Source organism: Nelumbo nucifera, chromosome 6 (genome assembly GCF_055504915.1).
Source record: "Nelumbo nucifera cultivar China Antique chromosome 6, China Antique-T2T, whole genome shotgun sequence".
NCBI classification, from domain to species: Eukaryota; Viridiplantae; Streptophyta; class Magnoliopsida; order Proteales; family Nelumbonaceae; genus Nelumbo; species Nelumbo nucifera.
In genome coordinates, this window is record NC_142654.1 from 65,215,836 (window position 1) to 65,229,903 (window position 14,068).

General features: G+C 34.3%; 1 protein-coding gene across 1 annotated transcript; it reads left to right on the plus strand.

Annotated features, from left to right (window-relative positions):
- Nucleotides 1-564: 564 nt before the first annotated feature.
- LOC104590224 (11S globulin seed storage protein Ana o 2.0101-like) lies at nucleotides 565-2,621 on the plus strand. Its single transcript, XM_088890081.1, has 5 exons — nucleotides 565-937; nucleotides 1,068-1,330; nucleotides 1,455-1,596; nucleotides 1,672-2,009; nucleotides 2,148-2,621. The coding sequence occupies exons 1-5, from the start codon at nucleotides 604-606 to the stop codon at nucleotides 2,532-2,534; spliced, it is 1,464 nt and encodes a 487-aa protein (XP_088746207.1). The 5' UTR covers nucleotides 565-603; the 3' UTR covers nucleotides 2,535-2,621.
- The last annotated feature ends 11,447 nt before the right edge of the window (nucleotides 2,622-14,068 follow it).

The window sequence follows — 14,068 nt, forward strand, 5'->3', positions numbered from 1 at the left end:
ACTCCAGCCCTATTATGATCCCAACTTAAAATGCATACCCACCCAAATTGTCCCTATTAATAATCATTCGAGGTTTTGTTCTGATTGAGGCAGAATTGCACTTAAAACAGGTGGCCAACTGGCAATGGACTGAGATGGCTCGGTTCAGCTAGTCCAAACTAAGCCCATTGCAAGATCGTGCAAACACAAGGTGACGTTAAGCCCATCTTAGGCCCAATAGCCAGACAATCGATAACAAGTTAACCACCACCTTGAGAAGCTTACTCCCACCACTGCAGAGAGAGAGAGAGAGAGAGAGAGAGAGAGGAGTGCCTGAACCAGGGTGAAATAGTCTAATGACTTTCTCAATGCAAGATTCAAGCTGAATGGGTTACACTTGCTTGAAGGACATCGCCACCTAGAACCTGCCCTGATCAAATGTGTTCACACAAAACTGTAGTGACGACATGCATGGTGAGGTGAGTGCCTGAACTGAACAGCCTCACTGTGATCACCTGAAAGGTGTCAAACACTAATCCATTTATTCCCACCATAAATACCCAACCATTCCTCTCGCCGCTTCACCTCAATTCATCTCTTTCCCGTCTCAACAACTTGAACACAATGGCCAAGTCTTCTCTGTTTTCTATTTGTCTTTGCCTTCTTGTATTGTGTCATGTTTGTTTAGCTCAGACGTGGCAGCGACAATGGCAAGGCCAGTCCCCAACACAACGCCGGTCCAGGGGCAGAGAGCAAAACAAGTGCCGGGTTGAGAACTTGGACGCCCTCGAACCTAGTCGCCGGAGAGAGGCCGAGGCTGGTTGCGTTGAGGAATGGGACGAAAACAACAACCAATTTCAGTGTGCGGGTGTTGCTGCTTCTCGTGTTACTATCCAACCCAAGGGCCTCTCTTTGCCCTCGTATTACAATGCACACAGGCTCATATATATTGTTGAAGGCAATTGCTATCTCCATCTCTTCCTGCTGATCTAAAACCATGCATCTTCATTCGTTACTATTCCAGTTAATTCGAATCCATGCATGCATGTGCTGTGACTAATTAATGAGCCTCTGATATCCATGCACAGGGAAGGGAGTTTTAGGGTTATCCATTCCTGGTTGCCCCGAAACATTTCAATCATTCCAGCAATCTCAACAATCCGAAGAAGAAGACAGAAGCCGGAGATTCCAGGATCAGCATCAGAAGATCAGATTCGTGAAACAAGGAGACATCATTGCTGCGCCAGGCGGGGTTGCACATTGGATGTACAACAATGGCGATGCACCCCTTGTTGCTGTTAGCATCTTTGACATTACCAACAGCTTCAACCAGCTTGATGATAGAAAAAGAGTAAAAATTCTAACTCATTCATTCAACCTTATAATAATAAAATTGGTTGCTTATTCATCCAATAAAAAAAAAAAGCAGAATCATATCATTTTCTTACAGTTGACCATTTGATGTGTATGTTTAGCAATTTTACCTTGCTGGTAACTCACAACAAGAAGAAGAGAAGCAGCAACAACACCAACAACAAGGTGGTGAGTCCTTCTCCCGGCGTGAGAAGGCTGGGCAGCAGGGCTCTTCACAAGAACATAGACAACAACAAAAAGGAGGCAAGTCGTCATACCAACATGATCAGAAGGCCAGACAAGAGAACTCTGCTAACATCTTCAGCGGTTTTGACACAGAGACGTTGGCCCAAGCTTTCGGTGTAAGCACGGAGACGGCAAGAAAGTTACAAGGTGAAAATGATCAGAGGGGAGGAATTGTTAATGTTGAGAAAGAGCTTCGGATGATTATGCCAAGTTCTAGCGAAGAGGACGAAGAATATGAACAAGAACAACAAATGGGTGCAAATGGTGTAGAGGAGGCGATCTGCAACATGAGATTTAGACAGAACATTGAAAAACCGAAGCATGCTGATTTGTACAGTTCATATGGAGGACGCGTCACCATCCTCAATAGTCTAAACCTCCCAATTCTCCAGACCCTCCAACTCAGTGCTGAGAGAGGAACTCTCTACCAGGTTACAATTAATAAGCTTCTCCCTCTCTCTTTCTCGTCACTGATCACTCTGTCGTATGTGTTTTTCTTTCTTCTTGTTAATTAGTTGCATTAATTAATTGTTGAATATAATTGTGGCCTCGATCGATAATTTGCACAGAATGCTATGTTGTCCCCTCACTGGAACATCAATGCACACGGTATCATCTATGTTCTTAGTGGAGATGCTCGGGTTCAAGTCGTTGATCACTCTGGACAAACAGTCTACAATGGCCAGCTTCGTCGTGATCAAATCTTGATCCTTCCACAAAACTTTGCCATAGCTATACAAGCTGGAGAGAATGGCTTCGAATGGGTATCATTCAAGACCAACGACAACGCAATGGTAAGCACTCTTGCCGGGAGAAATTCAGTCATTCGTGCCATGCCTGAAGAGGTGCTCACCAACTCATACCAGATTTCCAGAGAGGAAGCTAGGAGGTTGAAGTTCAATAGACAGGAAACACGGGTCTTGTCATCAAGGTCTAGTTCGGCTAATTTGATGTGAAATAAGAGTCCAACTAAAGCCAGGTAGGTTAGCCTGTGCGTGAGCTTTGTGTAAAGATCCATAATAAATAAAGTACAAATTCCTCAACTTTGAACATGGGATTCAGTCTCCCTTTTGGAATTCAACTACCTGCACTTCATTTTGTGCCGGACTGCCCTCTTAATTATGACCTTTACCCTCTCAAATAGCACAAGTTAAGATTTTAAGGACTTATTAACGTGCATGGATCAAAGGCTCATTTCGAACGTGCCTTGCACTAACTGAAGTCGATCTCAAGACAATCCGCTTTCCAATTAGAAGAATGTACGTAAAGATTAGATTGTCAATTTTTCCCTTTCTTTTTTTTTTTGTTTGGTCATTTCAATTGTTGTTTATTTATTTTTACATTAGATGGTGAAATACACCAGCTTTAATATTAAAGAGGGGTGATTTGGCCCTTCATTAATATCGTGTCATGTTACAAGTCCGAACCGCTTTATGACACCTCTGTGCCGCATGTGGCCGAGCTTCACTTGATTAGGCCGGCATCTACCAATCGGACCTCGTCCCTACTGACGTATCATTAGTCGGTTTCAACGGGGACGTCGTCCACCCTATCGGAAGGATCAACCTGTTGGTTACAACAGGGACTGCGCCGAACGGGGTTTGTTTTAACCATAGGATGGCCGCCCGCATGCACTCCGAGCCATGGTGACCACATACCACTTTGTCAATGAAATTCCCACTGGGTAATGTGCAAGTACGGTAGCCTTGAAAGGCAAAAGCAAGTAGTCGCAGGCAGTCGACTTGGACACAGAGGGCACCCAGTAGAGTATGCTGTCTTTTGGTTAGACTTGTAAACCAAAGAAAAAGTAACTTTGTCCTGGAGGACCATTAGGAGAGATCAAGAAGCTCCTTAAGGATTCATTAGAGAGATTGAGTAATCAAGCTAGATAGCAAATGTGGTGTTGTCAAAAAGGAAAATGGGAAGTGGCAAATGTGTGTAGATTACATTGACCTAAATAAAGCATTCTTGAAGGATAGATTCCCCCTCCCTAACGCTAGTTTGGGGTTCTAGATGCTGAGTTTCATGGATGTCTTTTTCAATTATAACTAGATTTGGATGAATCCTATAGACCAAGAAAAATTACTTTTGTAATTGAAACTGGGTTGTATTGTTATAAAGTCATGTCTTCATCAATGTGTTTAACATTTTAAGAAAATATAACCTAAAGCTCATTCCAGACAAGTGTATATTTGGTATTACGTTGGCTAAGTTCCTCGGTTACCTGATGTGGCAACGAAGCCAACCCCGAGAAAATCTAGACAATCATTGATATGCAACCTTTGAGGTTGGTGAAAGAAGTCCTAAGACTCACTGGTCGAGTCACTGCCCTCAATCATTTCATGTCCAAGTTAGTAGGGCGGTGCCTATCCTTCTTCCAAGCTATAAAATGGGCTAAGGACTTTGAGTGGCTGAGGAGTTCCAGATCGCTTTCGATGAGCTCAAATAGCACCTCACCTCACCACTATTATTGATAAGGCCTGAGTCGAGTGATGAATTATTTTTATACTTATTTGCAAGCAACGAGGTGGTTAGCTCGGTATTGGTCTAGAACATAGATAATGTGCAACGACCTGTTTACTACGTAAGCAAGGTCTTACATGTTTCTTACATGTTTGGTTATATCAGCTTGGAAGCTGTAATCTTACTTTCAAGAACACATTATTGTCGTCCTCATCGATTGACCTCTTTGCCAAGTGCTTCAAAAGGATGAGGTCTCAAGAAGATTGATGAAGTGGGCCATCGAGCTCAGTGAATATGACATCCAGTTCAAGCACTCAACAATCAAGGCACAAGCTATTAGACTTTGTTGTAGAATGCACATTCATCATGCCAACCTCAGAACTAAATAAGCTAGTAGCCAGCTTGGAGGCATCCACTAGTGTGCAACCTTCACCCAACTAGGATGTAGAGCCTTGGATCCTCCTTGTGGACAACTTGTCAAACCAAAAGAGAAGTGGAGCTGGACTGATCTTACTAGGGCCTAACAAAGTGAGGTTAGAGTATGTTCTCTAATTCGGATTTTAAACGTTTAACAACAAAACTGAGTACAAGGCCCTCATCAATGCCTGTCCCTTGCAAAGGAGGTTGGCGCGAAGAGTGTAAAGGCCTAAAAGGATTCTCTGCTTGTGGTGATCCATGTTAATGGACACTATGAAGCTCAAGAACCGACTATGGTTAAGTATATAGTGAAAAGTGTGCGAGTAGATCAAGTAGTTCATCTCGTTCTCCATACACTAGATATTGAGGTCCAAGAATGCCTAGGCCGATGCACTCTCAAAGTTGGTTGGCTCTATAAACAATATAAGGAGAACAATCTACATAGAAGACCTGTCGCACCCTGACATAGAGAGGACACCAAAAGAGGAGGTTGCACCCATAAAAATCGCAGAGCCAAGTTGGATGGACCCGCTCATTGAATATCTATGCCATGGGGCATTGTCATTAGATTGTAATGGAACTCAGAAGATAGAATGCCAATCAACTCGTTACGTCATCACTAGTGAACAACTGTACATGAAGTTGTTCACTCTTCCATACTTGTGGTGCCTCCAACCCTTAGAAATAGAGTATGTGCTCTAAGAGATGCACAGAGGACTTTGCGGTGAACACTTAAGGGGTAGAGCACTCATTCGACGTTGTGGTCGGTGCTAGCATCATGCCAATATACCCTAAAAGCTAGCCACCAACTTGCAATACATCATTAGCTCGTAACCCTTTGCCCAATAGGGAATAGACATCCTTAGTCCTTTCCCACTAGCAATCGGACATATGAGATTTTTTGTCGTAGTCGTGGATTATTTCACCAAGTGGGTTGAGGCCGAAACGTTGATAACCATCATAGTTCAGAATGTATAGAACTTCTAGAAAAGCATAGTATGCACATTCGGGATATCTTGCATACTGATATCAAACAATGGGAAGTAGTTTGAGGACATCAAGTTCTAAGACTGGTGTGTTGAACTGGGGATTAAGTAAAATTTTATGTCAGTTGCTCATCCCTATGCCAACGGGTAAGCCGAAGTGACAAATAGGGCTATCTTGTGAGCTCGGCTCTCGTAGGCTAAGGAACTATAGGTGGACAAGCTCCCCAGTGTGCTCTAGGCATACCGAACTACTTGTAAAATGACAACTAGAGAAAAACCCTTTAAATTGACGTTTGGAACAGAAGTTGTAATACCTATTGAGATCGAGGTGTCAACCTTTCGGTTTGAGACTATGACAAGTAGTATAACGATGATGAACTACACAACAACCTAGAACTTGTGGAAGAGATACACGACCTAGTGTAGATCCGAATTTCCACCTACTAGCAGAGGGTGGCTTGATACCACAATGCCAAAGTCAATATGCGTTGCTTGCAAGTTGGTGGCCTCGTGTTGAGAAAGGTCATGGTGCTCAAGTTGGGCTCTGTAAAACTCGACCCAAATTGGAAAGGTCGCTACAAGGTTACTAAGGCACTGGGACTTGGAACTTACGAGCTTGAAACCTTGGAGAGGAGTCAGGTCTCCCTATGTGGAACGTCGAGAACCTAAGGAGGTATTATATTTGAAGTTCTAAGCTCATAAGCGCAAAAGTGAGAAATTTTCTAAGTATAGCAACTATCTCCTCGATTGTTATGTTGAGGTTGATCTAGGTGACCACTCGCTTATACGATTTGGTCTGACCGATCCACTCTTAGAGCTTGGAAGGAGAATTGCTACAATATTATCCTATTTTGAAGCAATTTTTTCTCCTTCGTTTTTTACATTATGATGCATTTCCCTATTCACTTGGCAGATAAGGCTAGAATAGTTGACCAATGCAATATCGTTAGATGTATTCTATCAAAAGGTATGTAAATACCAAATGAAAGTAGTTTTGATAATAATTTTAATGAAAAATATAACTAGTTGACCATAGTTGTAATGGTTTTTTTTAATATAGATACTTAGTTACACTAAAAAGATAATAAGAACCTGTGTTTGATAATATTATAAAACAAAAAAGTATTAATTGATAGTTTTAATAATATTATGATTTAAATATGGGTTTGATATATTGTAAATAGAACTTGTGTTCTAATGTTGTATTTTGTTTTGTTTATTCTTTTTATTTTATTAGATAGCATTGCATTAATATATTTTTAATTAATTAATTAATAATTTTTATGAGTTGAGTTTGAAACCTTTATTGTGCATATATAGTGCCCATACTACACAAGAAACTTATATAAAAATAGCAGACCCATTAAAAATGATATAAAAATAAAAATAATGAAAATTTAAAATGTAGAACCTATTTTATCACTTATACAAAGAAGACAAGCTAAACGGATCTATCTAGAAACTCATAACATGTGATACACGACATACAACAATGACAATAATAATAATAATAATAATAATAATAATAATAATAATAATAATAATAATAATAATAATAATAATAATAATAATAATAATTTATATACAATTTGAAACTTAAAAACTATAATTAATAAAAATTACTAAAGTTAATACAAATATCAAAATTAAGCAAGTTTTTATCTAGCAACTAGTAAAAGTTAATAAATTAATAAAAATTAGTATTAATTTGTACTTAGGGATGACCATTTATAAAAATAGTATAATTAATATTAATAGGATAATTAAAATTAATAATAATAAGTAAAAAATTATAAAAAATAATAAAATAACCATTTATTAAATATAAAATAATAATTACATTCATATTTATAAAATCAGCATAGGTATTTATCTATTACCAAGATATTATATTATTGAAGAGAGAGAGAACAAAAATTAAATTACAAAAGAGAGACAATTAAGAATGAATATTAATGAAAGATGGAGAGAGATATAGCATTTATATTATTAGAGAGAGAGGATGGTGTAAGTATGTTTGGGTATTTAAGGCCCCCTTAAGGACCGAATAACTCATGATACAAAACCCTAATATCAATAAAGTACTAAAATATTATTAAATTAATAATAAGATAGTAATAATAAAATAATAGTATTATAATAAAATACTAGCGGGGGGCCCTGCTTCGCAGGGGCTAATGATAGTCATGTGAATTTAAGATAATCAGGCTAAATGTGGGATCAATTGAGTGCACATGATTTCTATATCTCTTCTTGTTTGAGCAAATAGATAACAAACCTGGTTTTATATTGAAGACACATTTGGTATCCTCTTATAGAGATACTATGTCAGTGAGTATACAATTTTTTTCTCCATGTCAAAACATTTTTGAAACAAACATATTCTCTTTGGAGCAGAAGCATTTTAGGAATTGATTCAATATCCAGTGTATAGCAAACCAAATGTCACATATCACATAAATTAGACACAATGTATATGCGTTGGGTACAGTATTTGTTGACCAATTTCATAACACACTATTTACATGATTATACAAAATTAATCCAAAAGAGAATTTTTAGAAACATTAATTTGCAATTTCTTTGTCAATATCTTCAACTTTGTTGACAGTGAGTTGCTTTTGATTGTTAGGCATCATAATTGACTTGACATTGAAGAGATTGACTTTATATAAATATTCAATCATTTGTTACTTGATTTGATCTGTAAGACCCTACAAATTCTAAAAGAAATATAGTTAAATAATAGTAGAACGTATTTTTAAAAAGTTTAGTAAGTGTACCTATTACATAAGGTCCATAAGTTGTTTTACTGTATAATTAAACAATTTTTCAACTTCGTGTCCAAATATAACGACTAACATGGAAGTTGTTGGATTAGTTATTTCACCGATTAATGATTTGACACCTATAATTTTAAGTTGTTGTGATATTATAATTTTTAAGCTTTTATAAAAACTATGCTAGTAAAGTCTTACCTTGGAGTTGCTAGACTAAACTTCTTGCACCCTTCACATTTAAAAGATATTTCATATCTCTCAAAAGTCTTTTTGTTGCATTGGTTGCAAGCCATGTATCAAAAAGTTTGTTGTGCATTCAAGCTTGTAATAAAAGCTTTTAATAATGATTGTTTTACTTTAAAAGAATGGTATAGTGTGAGAATGTTAAAGGAGTATATAAATATATGATTTAAATAATAAAAAGAAATATATTTATACGATGTTTGCAATATTTGAAATGTCCTAAATTGTAGTTACATTTGGCTTTAGTGTACTTGATTCCATATTTCTAAATGATGCATTGCTTTTTCTTCCATCTTTTTTGTCAAATCTTTTTCATTATGAAATGACCTACAATATAATATTGTATTAGCATACATATTTATAACATTTGAAATAAATATATTTTCTTTCAAAAAGTTTATCAAAAACCAAAGCAATAAGAATAACAATCTTCTAATTCTTTTGTCTCAGTTATATTGGGAGCTACTATTATCTTACTTGATACTTTGGTAGAGAGACGCTTTCCCTATTATGAATATTTGATGTTAAATAATGGTAATGGTTTTATAAACTTAAAAGTGTTAACTTAATTTTTACCATTATAGTCTTTGATTGCCAAATCTTCAGCAAGAATAATAGGTCTAAACTTTTCCGCAACAAGCTTTCCTTCTGTTGTAGTAAAGATATGTCATGTGGTAAGGACTATAGATTGCATGTTGTAACATGAAATGAAAAAAAAAATAATGTGTGTATTTAAAAGAATAATAAGAAATTAGTGTAAGAATTTATTGAGAGTGTAATTTTTATCAATTATTATGATTTCTCGAAGTAATATTTCTTTGTTGTTATTTTTCTGAAGACTGATTTTTGCTCTATGACTTCATGTGATAGCAATAACATCTGTAGTGTAATTAGAAATGAGTAATGTTTTTGAAATGTGATAAAGGTTAAATGACATATTAATGTTGTAAAAATTATTACCTATTTGTTTTGTGCAATTGACCAACTCATGTAATTGTTAAAAGGGGGTAAATGTGTACACTTTTGTAGGTGTAAGCACAATGTCATTTACTTCTTCAATTTTAGTGTTTTGTTGATGACCATTTGATTATTGGTATTAAATTTGGACAAATGTGAGATATGTGTAGAAATCTTTTTGATTATACCATTTGAAATGGAAATGTAGTTTCAAGATTTATAATGGACTCAAAAAAATCAATATTGTCATTGAAAATCATTGCTTGCATTTGGTTGCCTTGAAAAGTTTATAATACTATTAGTTGAAAGTTTTTAGGAAATCAAAAAAAATGTAAGAAAAAGTAAAATAAAATATTATGCAAGTTTACCTCTTTGTCAATTAAAAATAACCATTGGAAAAATGATGAGTTGGTCATTGATTTTCAATGTGGTGTTATTTCCATGAATTTGATTTTTACCATCCAATTCACTAATGTGTCAGTAAGTTCTGAGAGGAGTACATGTTTCTTTTCTATTTTGAAAAACCTGTAATTTAAGAAGAGATTTTGAATCACATTGGTTAATAAAATTTAATACAATGTTTTTAGAGTATACCTTTTAAATAGAAACTAAGAGTAGAACTTACTTTACTTGTTATAAATTTCACTAAATAATTCTTTGCAAGCAACATTTCTTGTAGTGGAAGAATGAAGAGAGAGGAAGAGAGGAAATGGGAGAAATAGAAAGAGGGAGACACGAATATAGAATTGCAAAATAAAGAACGAAGAGAGAAAAGGATATAGTTGCACATGTGGATACTATTTTCTCAAACGAGAGGATGCCACAAATCATCCTGTCCCATTAATATATATATATATATATATATATATATATATATATATATATATATATATATATATTACTAAAATAATAATAGCAAACAAATATATTAATTATTAAGTATAATAATAGTGTATAAATAAAATATTAATATAATATATTTTAGGGTAGGAAAAATAAAATTTTAGTTATAATAATATTACTTCTAACTAAGTAATAAATAAATAATAAAATAAAAACATTAATATTCATAACTAAAAATAAAATATTAATATAAAACATTCATTATAAATACTAAGATATTGATTATTAAAGACTAATAAAATAATAAATTATTAATAAAATTATTAGTTGATTCCAATTCCAATTTCAAATGAACCAAATAACAGCAATAGAAATCCAATAATTATGTATACATATATATTATGTATAACTATATAAAGTTTATAATTGATAAATTTAATATTTATATTTTTATATACATTTTTTATACATATATACTTTAAAAATAATTAGTTTTTTAAAACTTTTTAATTTTTTTTATCATTTTAAAAACAATAAGTTGGTTATAGATTAAATGCAAAGATGATCCAAAATCCAACATAATAATCATATGCGAATGTGGATCTAGATTTCATAATCGAATGCAGATGTAGATGCATTTGGTTCTGATCTAAATCCAAACCATTTATAATCCTACTATCTACATTGTGTGGGGTTGGTGTATATTTGAGCCAAACCTAACTCAAAAGAAAATAGTTGCTTGAGACCGAAATTTTGTTGGTTTAGTCACGTTTAAGCTAAGTTATAAATGATCATTCCTAAGTAGGAGTCTTAAGACATTCATAATTAGGTTATTATTAGTTTTAATATTTTAATTAAATTTTATAGTTTTTTATATGGATTGCAAGTGGTTTATTTTATTGTTTTTTAATATTTTTTACTTTTTATTACTATTTTATGAATTGCTAATATTTATTAATTTCTTTAATAGTTGCTAGATAAAAATTTACTAAAATTTTATTTTATTTATAAGGTTTCGAATTATAGTTTTATGACAACTAATCAATTAATAGTTTTCAAATGTGAATATGGATGGCAAAGTTCCTCATTCCATTAGATACTCAACTTCTGCGGCTTAATGGGGCTGAGGATGGATATTGCCTTGGCATGGATGGAGATTGATAATGATACCCAACCGATGATGGAAATGGAGATGGGGACGAGGATTTGTTTCATAGGCTTAAATTTTGAGCTTAGACTTAGATTAATTTAATTATGGCTAAAAAGCTAATCTGTAGATTTAATTTAATTATAACATTTAATGATTAATAAAGTAAAGTAAGTAAAATATAACACTCACGGATAATATGAAAAAAATAATTTTTTATTGAGTAATTAGAGATCATTTATTATTTTTTAAATTATTAATATAATTAATCTAAATTATTAAATTATTTTTATAACAAATTACTGAAATTATTAATATAATTATCAGTTTCTATTGTTTCACTTTTCCATGATAAATCCCATGCATCGCATGAATCACTACTATAATATATATGTACCACATCATCACAATTCGATCTAGTTGAACCTCTGACCCCGTGAACCTCTCCCTTTTCTAGTTCTATGCCCGTTCCAATTCTCTAAACATTGGTTGAGAGTGTTTTTATTGATAATGTATCTCTACTCACTTGCAAGAGAGACTACAACTACACATTGGGAGTGTCTCTTATGAATGACTCCATGTATACAACCAAGGTTCAAATATAAATAGGATATGTCGTTTATTGGGTGTACTGTATCATATAATTAGGTTTCTGATACACTTATTTAAAAAGCATGGCTTGAAAATTACTGATACACCCCTGTCCATATATTTGGATGTATTGATACCTTAAACCATGTATAAAACTGTAATATTTAATTGGTAGGAATGCGATAGCATCTCTTAGGTAGCAAATCCAAGCTCAGCTTAGGATTTAGACCGGGTTCAGCCCACCTATTCAGTCTTCACCTTTCCTTTTCATCATTTAGGATGCATTGCTGTTGATGTATCAACCGGATGAACCCATTTCTTTTTTCCTTGTGTAACGCAAATAAAACGGTTTCATACGTAAATAAAATAAAATGTAGTAATTTGGGTATATACCCTGAAATAATTTCATAGAAAATGCATTAAATTCCAAAAATTATAGAGAGATGCAGTGGTTCCAGCTAGTTTTGATTCTTGACAACCCAAATAGGACTCAATCATATCCCTTTTATGGTCCGAGATTTACACAATTGGATATTTATGAAATCTCTTTGATAAAATAAACAAATATGATGATTTTCAACCAAATATTATTCGGTGATTCCGTCTTAATTTCTTCTTTTTGTTTTGTTAATTTGCTTCTAACTTTCTATAAATGTGATCAATAATAAGAGTTACAGTCTAAAAAATACATTGGGAGTTGTTTGGTACCCTTGAATTTTTATGTATAAACACCACCACATTAGCATGACATACGGATTTTGAGTTTAGTGGTTGATTTTGGTTGGAGACTTCTTTTTGAGTTAATAAAACACTCCTTAAACACTTGGCATGGAAAAGGATGTCAATTTGATATTTCCAACTCTGGGAAGTGAAGGTTTTTAACACCCTTACTGATTTGGCATTAACCAACCGATGGTGGCTCTATTGGTAAGATCTTTGATTTGTTATAGTAGAGCTCTGGGATTAAATGCTGCCACGTGAGTGGAATATGAGGTAAAGGGGATGGGGGCCATTGTTTAGCTTAGCCCCATGAAAAAAAAAAAAAAAAAAAAAAAAAGAAGAAAAAGATAACATTGATGTGATATTAGTCATAGTTTTCAAAATTGAACCGGACCGGACGGTCAGACCGGAAAATCAGGAATCGGTCAGGTGATCGGTTCTGTTTTCCCCAAAACCAGATTTTCTCTAAAAACCGTTGACTTTAGTCAGCAAACTGCTGGCCTGGGCAGTTAACCGTTCGAACAGTTTTGACCGTTTTTTATTTTTTTGTTAAAATGGGCCGACCATTCGATTCAAACGATTGGACCATTTGACCCGATAACCAGACCCCTGACCAGTTCGGTCTCCGAGTCGGTTTTAAAAACCATGATATTAATGTTTGTTTTCCAAGTATAAATGGTATTTCAACTTAAAACATTTCAAGTTAGAACACCAAAAGCACCAAACACAAGAATTAAGAGACAACCGGTATAGCAACTCCAAAAACTAAACCATTTTATTTTACAAACTGAAATGGATATTGCTAACCCTTGTGAAAAATGAAAAATTTAGGATCTATTTGGTTCACAATTGGAATCAGAATTGGAATTAAAAAATGGTCTACCCTATAGTCTGTTTAGTTTATACAGGAATCGGAATGAGAATTGGAATCATTTAGAATGGGATTTAATTCCCAAAGGAAGGAGAAAAAATGACCATTCTCTAAAATATTAGAATGATATTCCACCAGAAATACAAATGAGATTCCAATTCCATCCAACCAAACAGTTGTACAACTCCAAATGGGGTCATAGTTTAAATGAGCCGAAAATGACTGACGAATGATGACTGACCTCGGTGAGACACCATGATGGGAAAAGAAAGTAGTGAATGGGTCACGAACTAGAAAGTGATGATAAGTTGTCTTGGATTCTCACATAACCAACAAAAGTTGGGTTGGGTCTACCAAACATGATCATCAGGCCCAAAACGTCAATAAATTAAAAAAAAAAAAATCAGCCCGACATACTTGGTGGACAATCTGCACGATTTTGTGAAAAATATTTAAATTCTCACATGAAGAC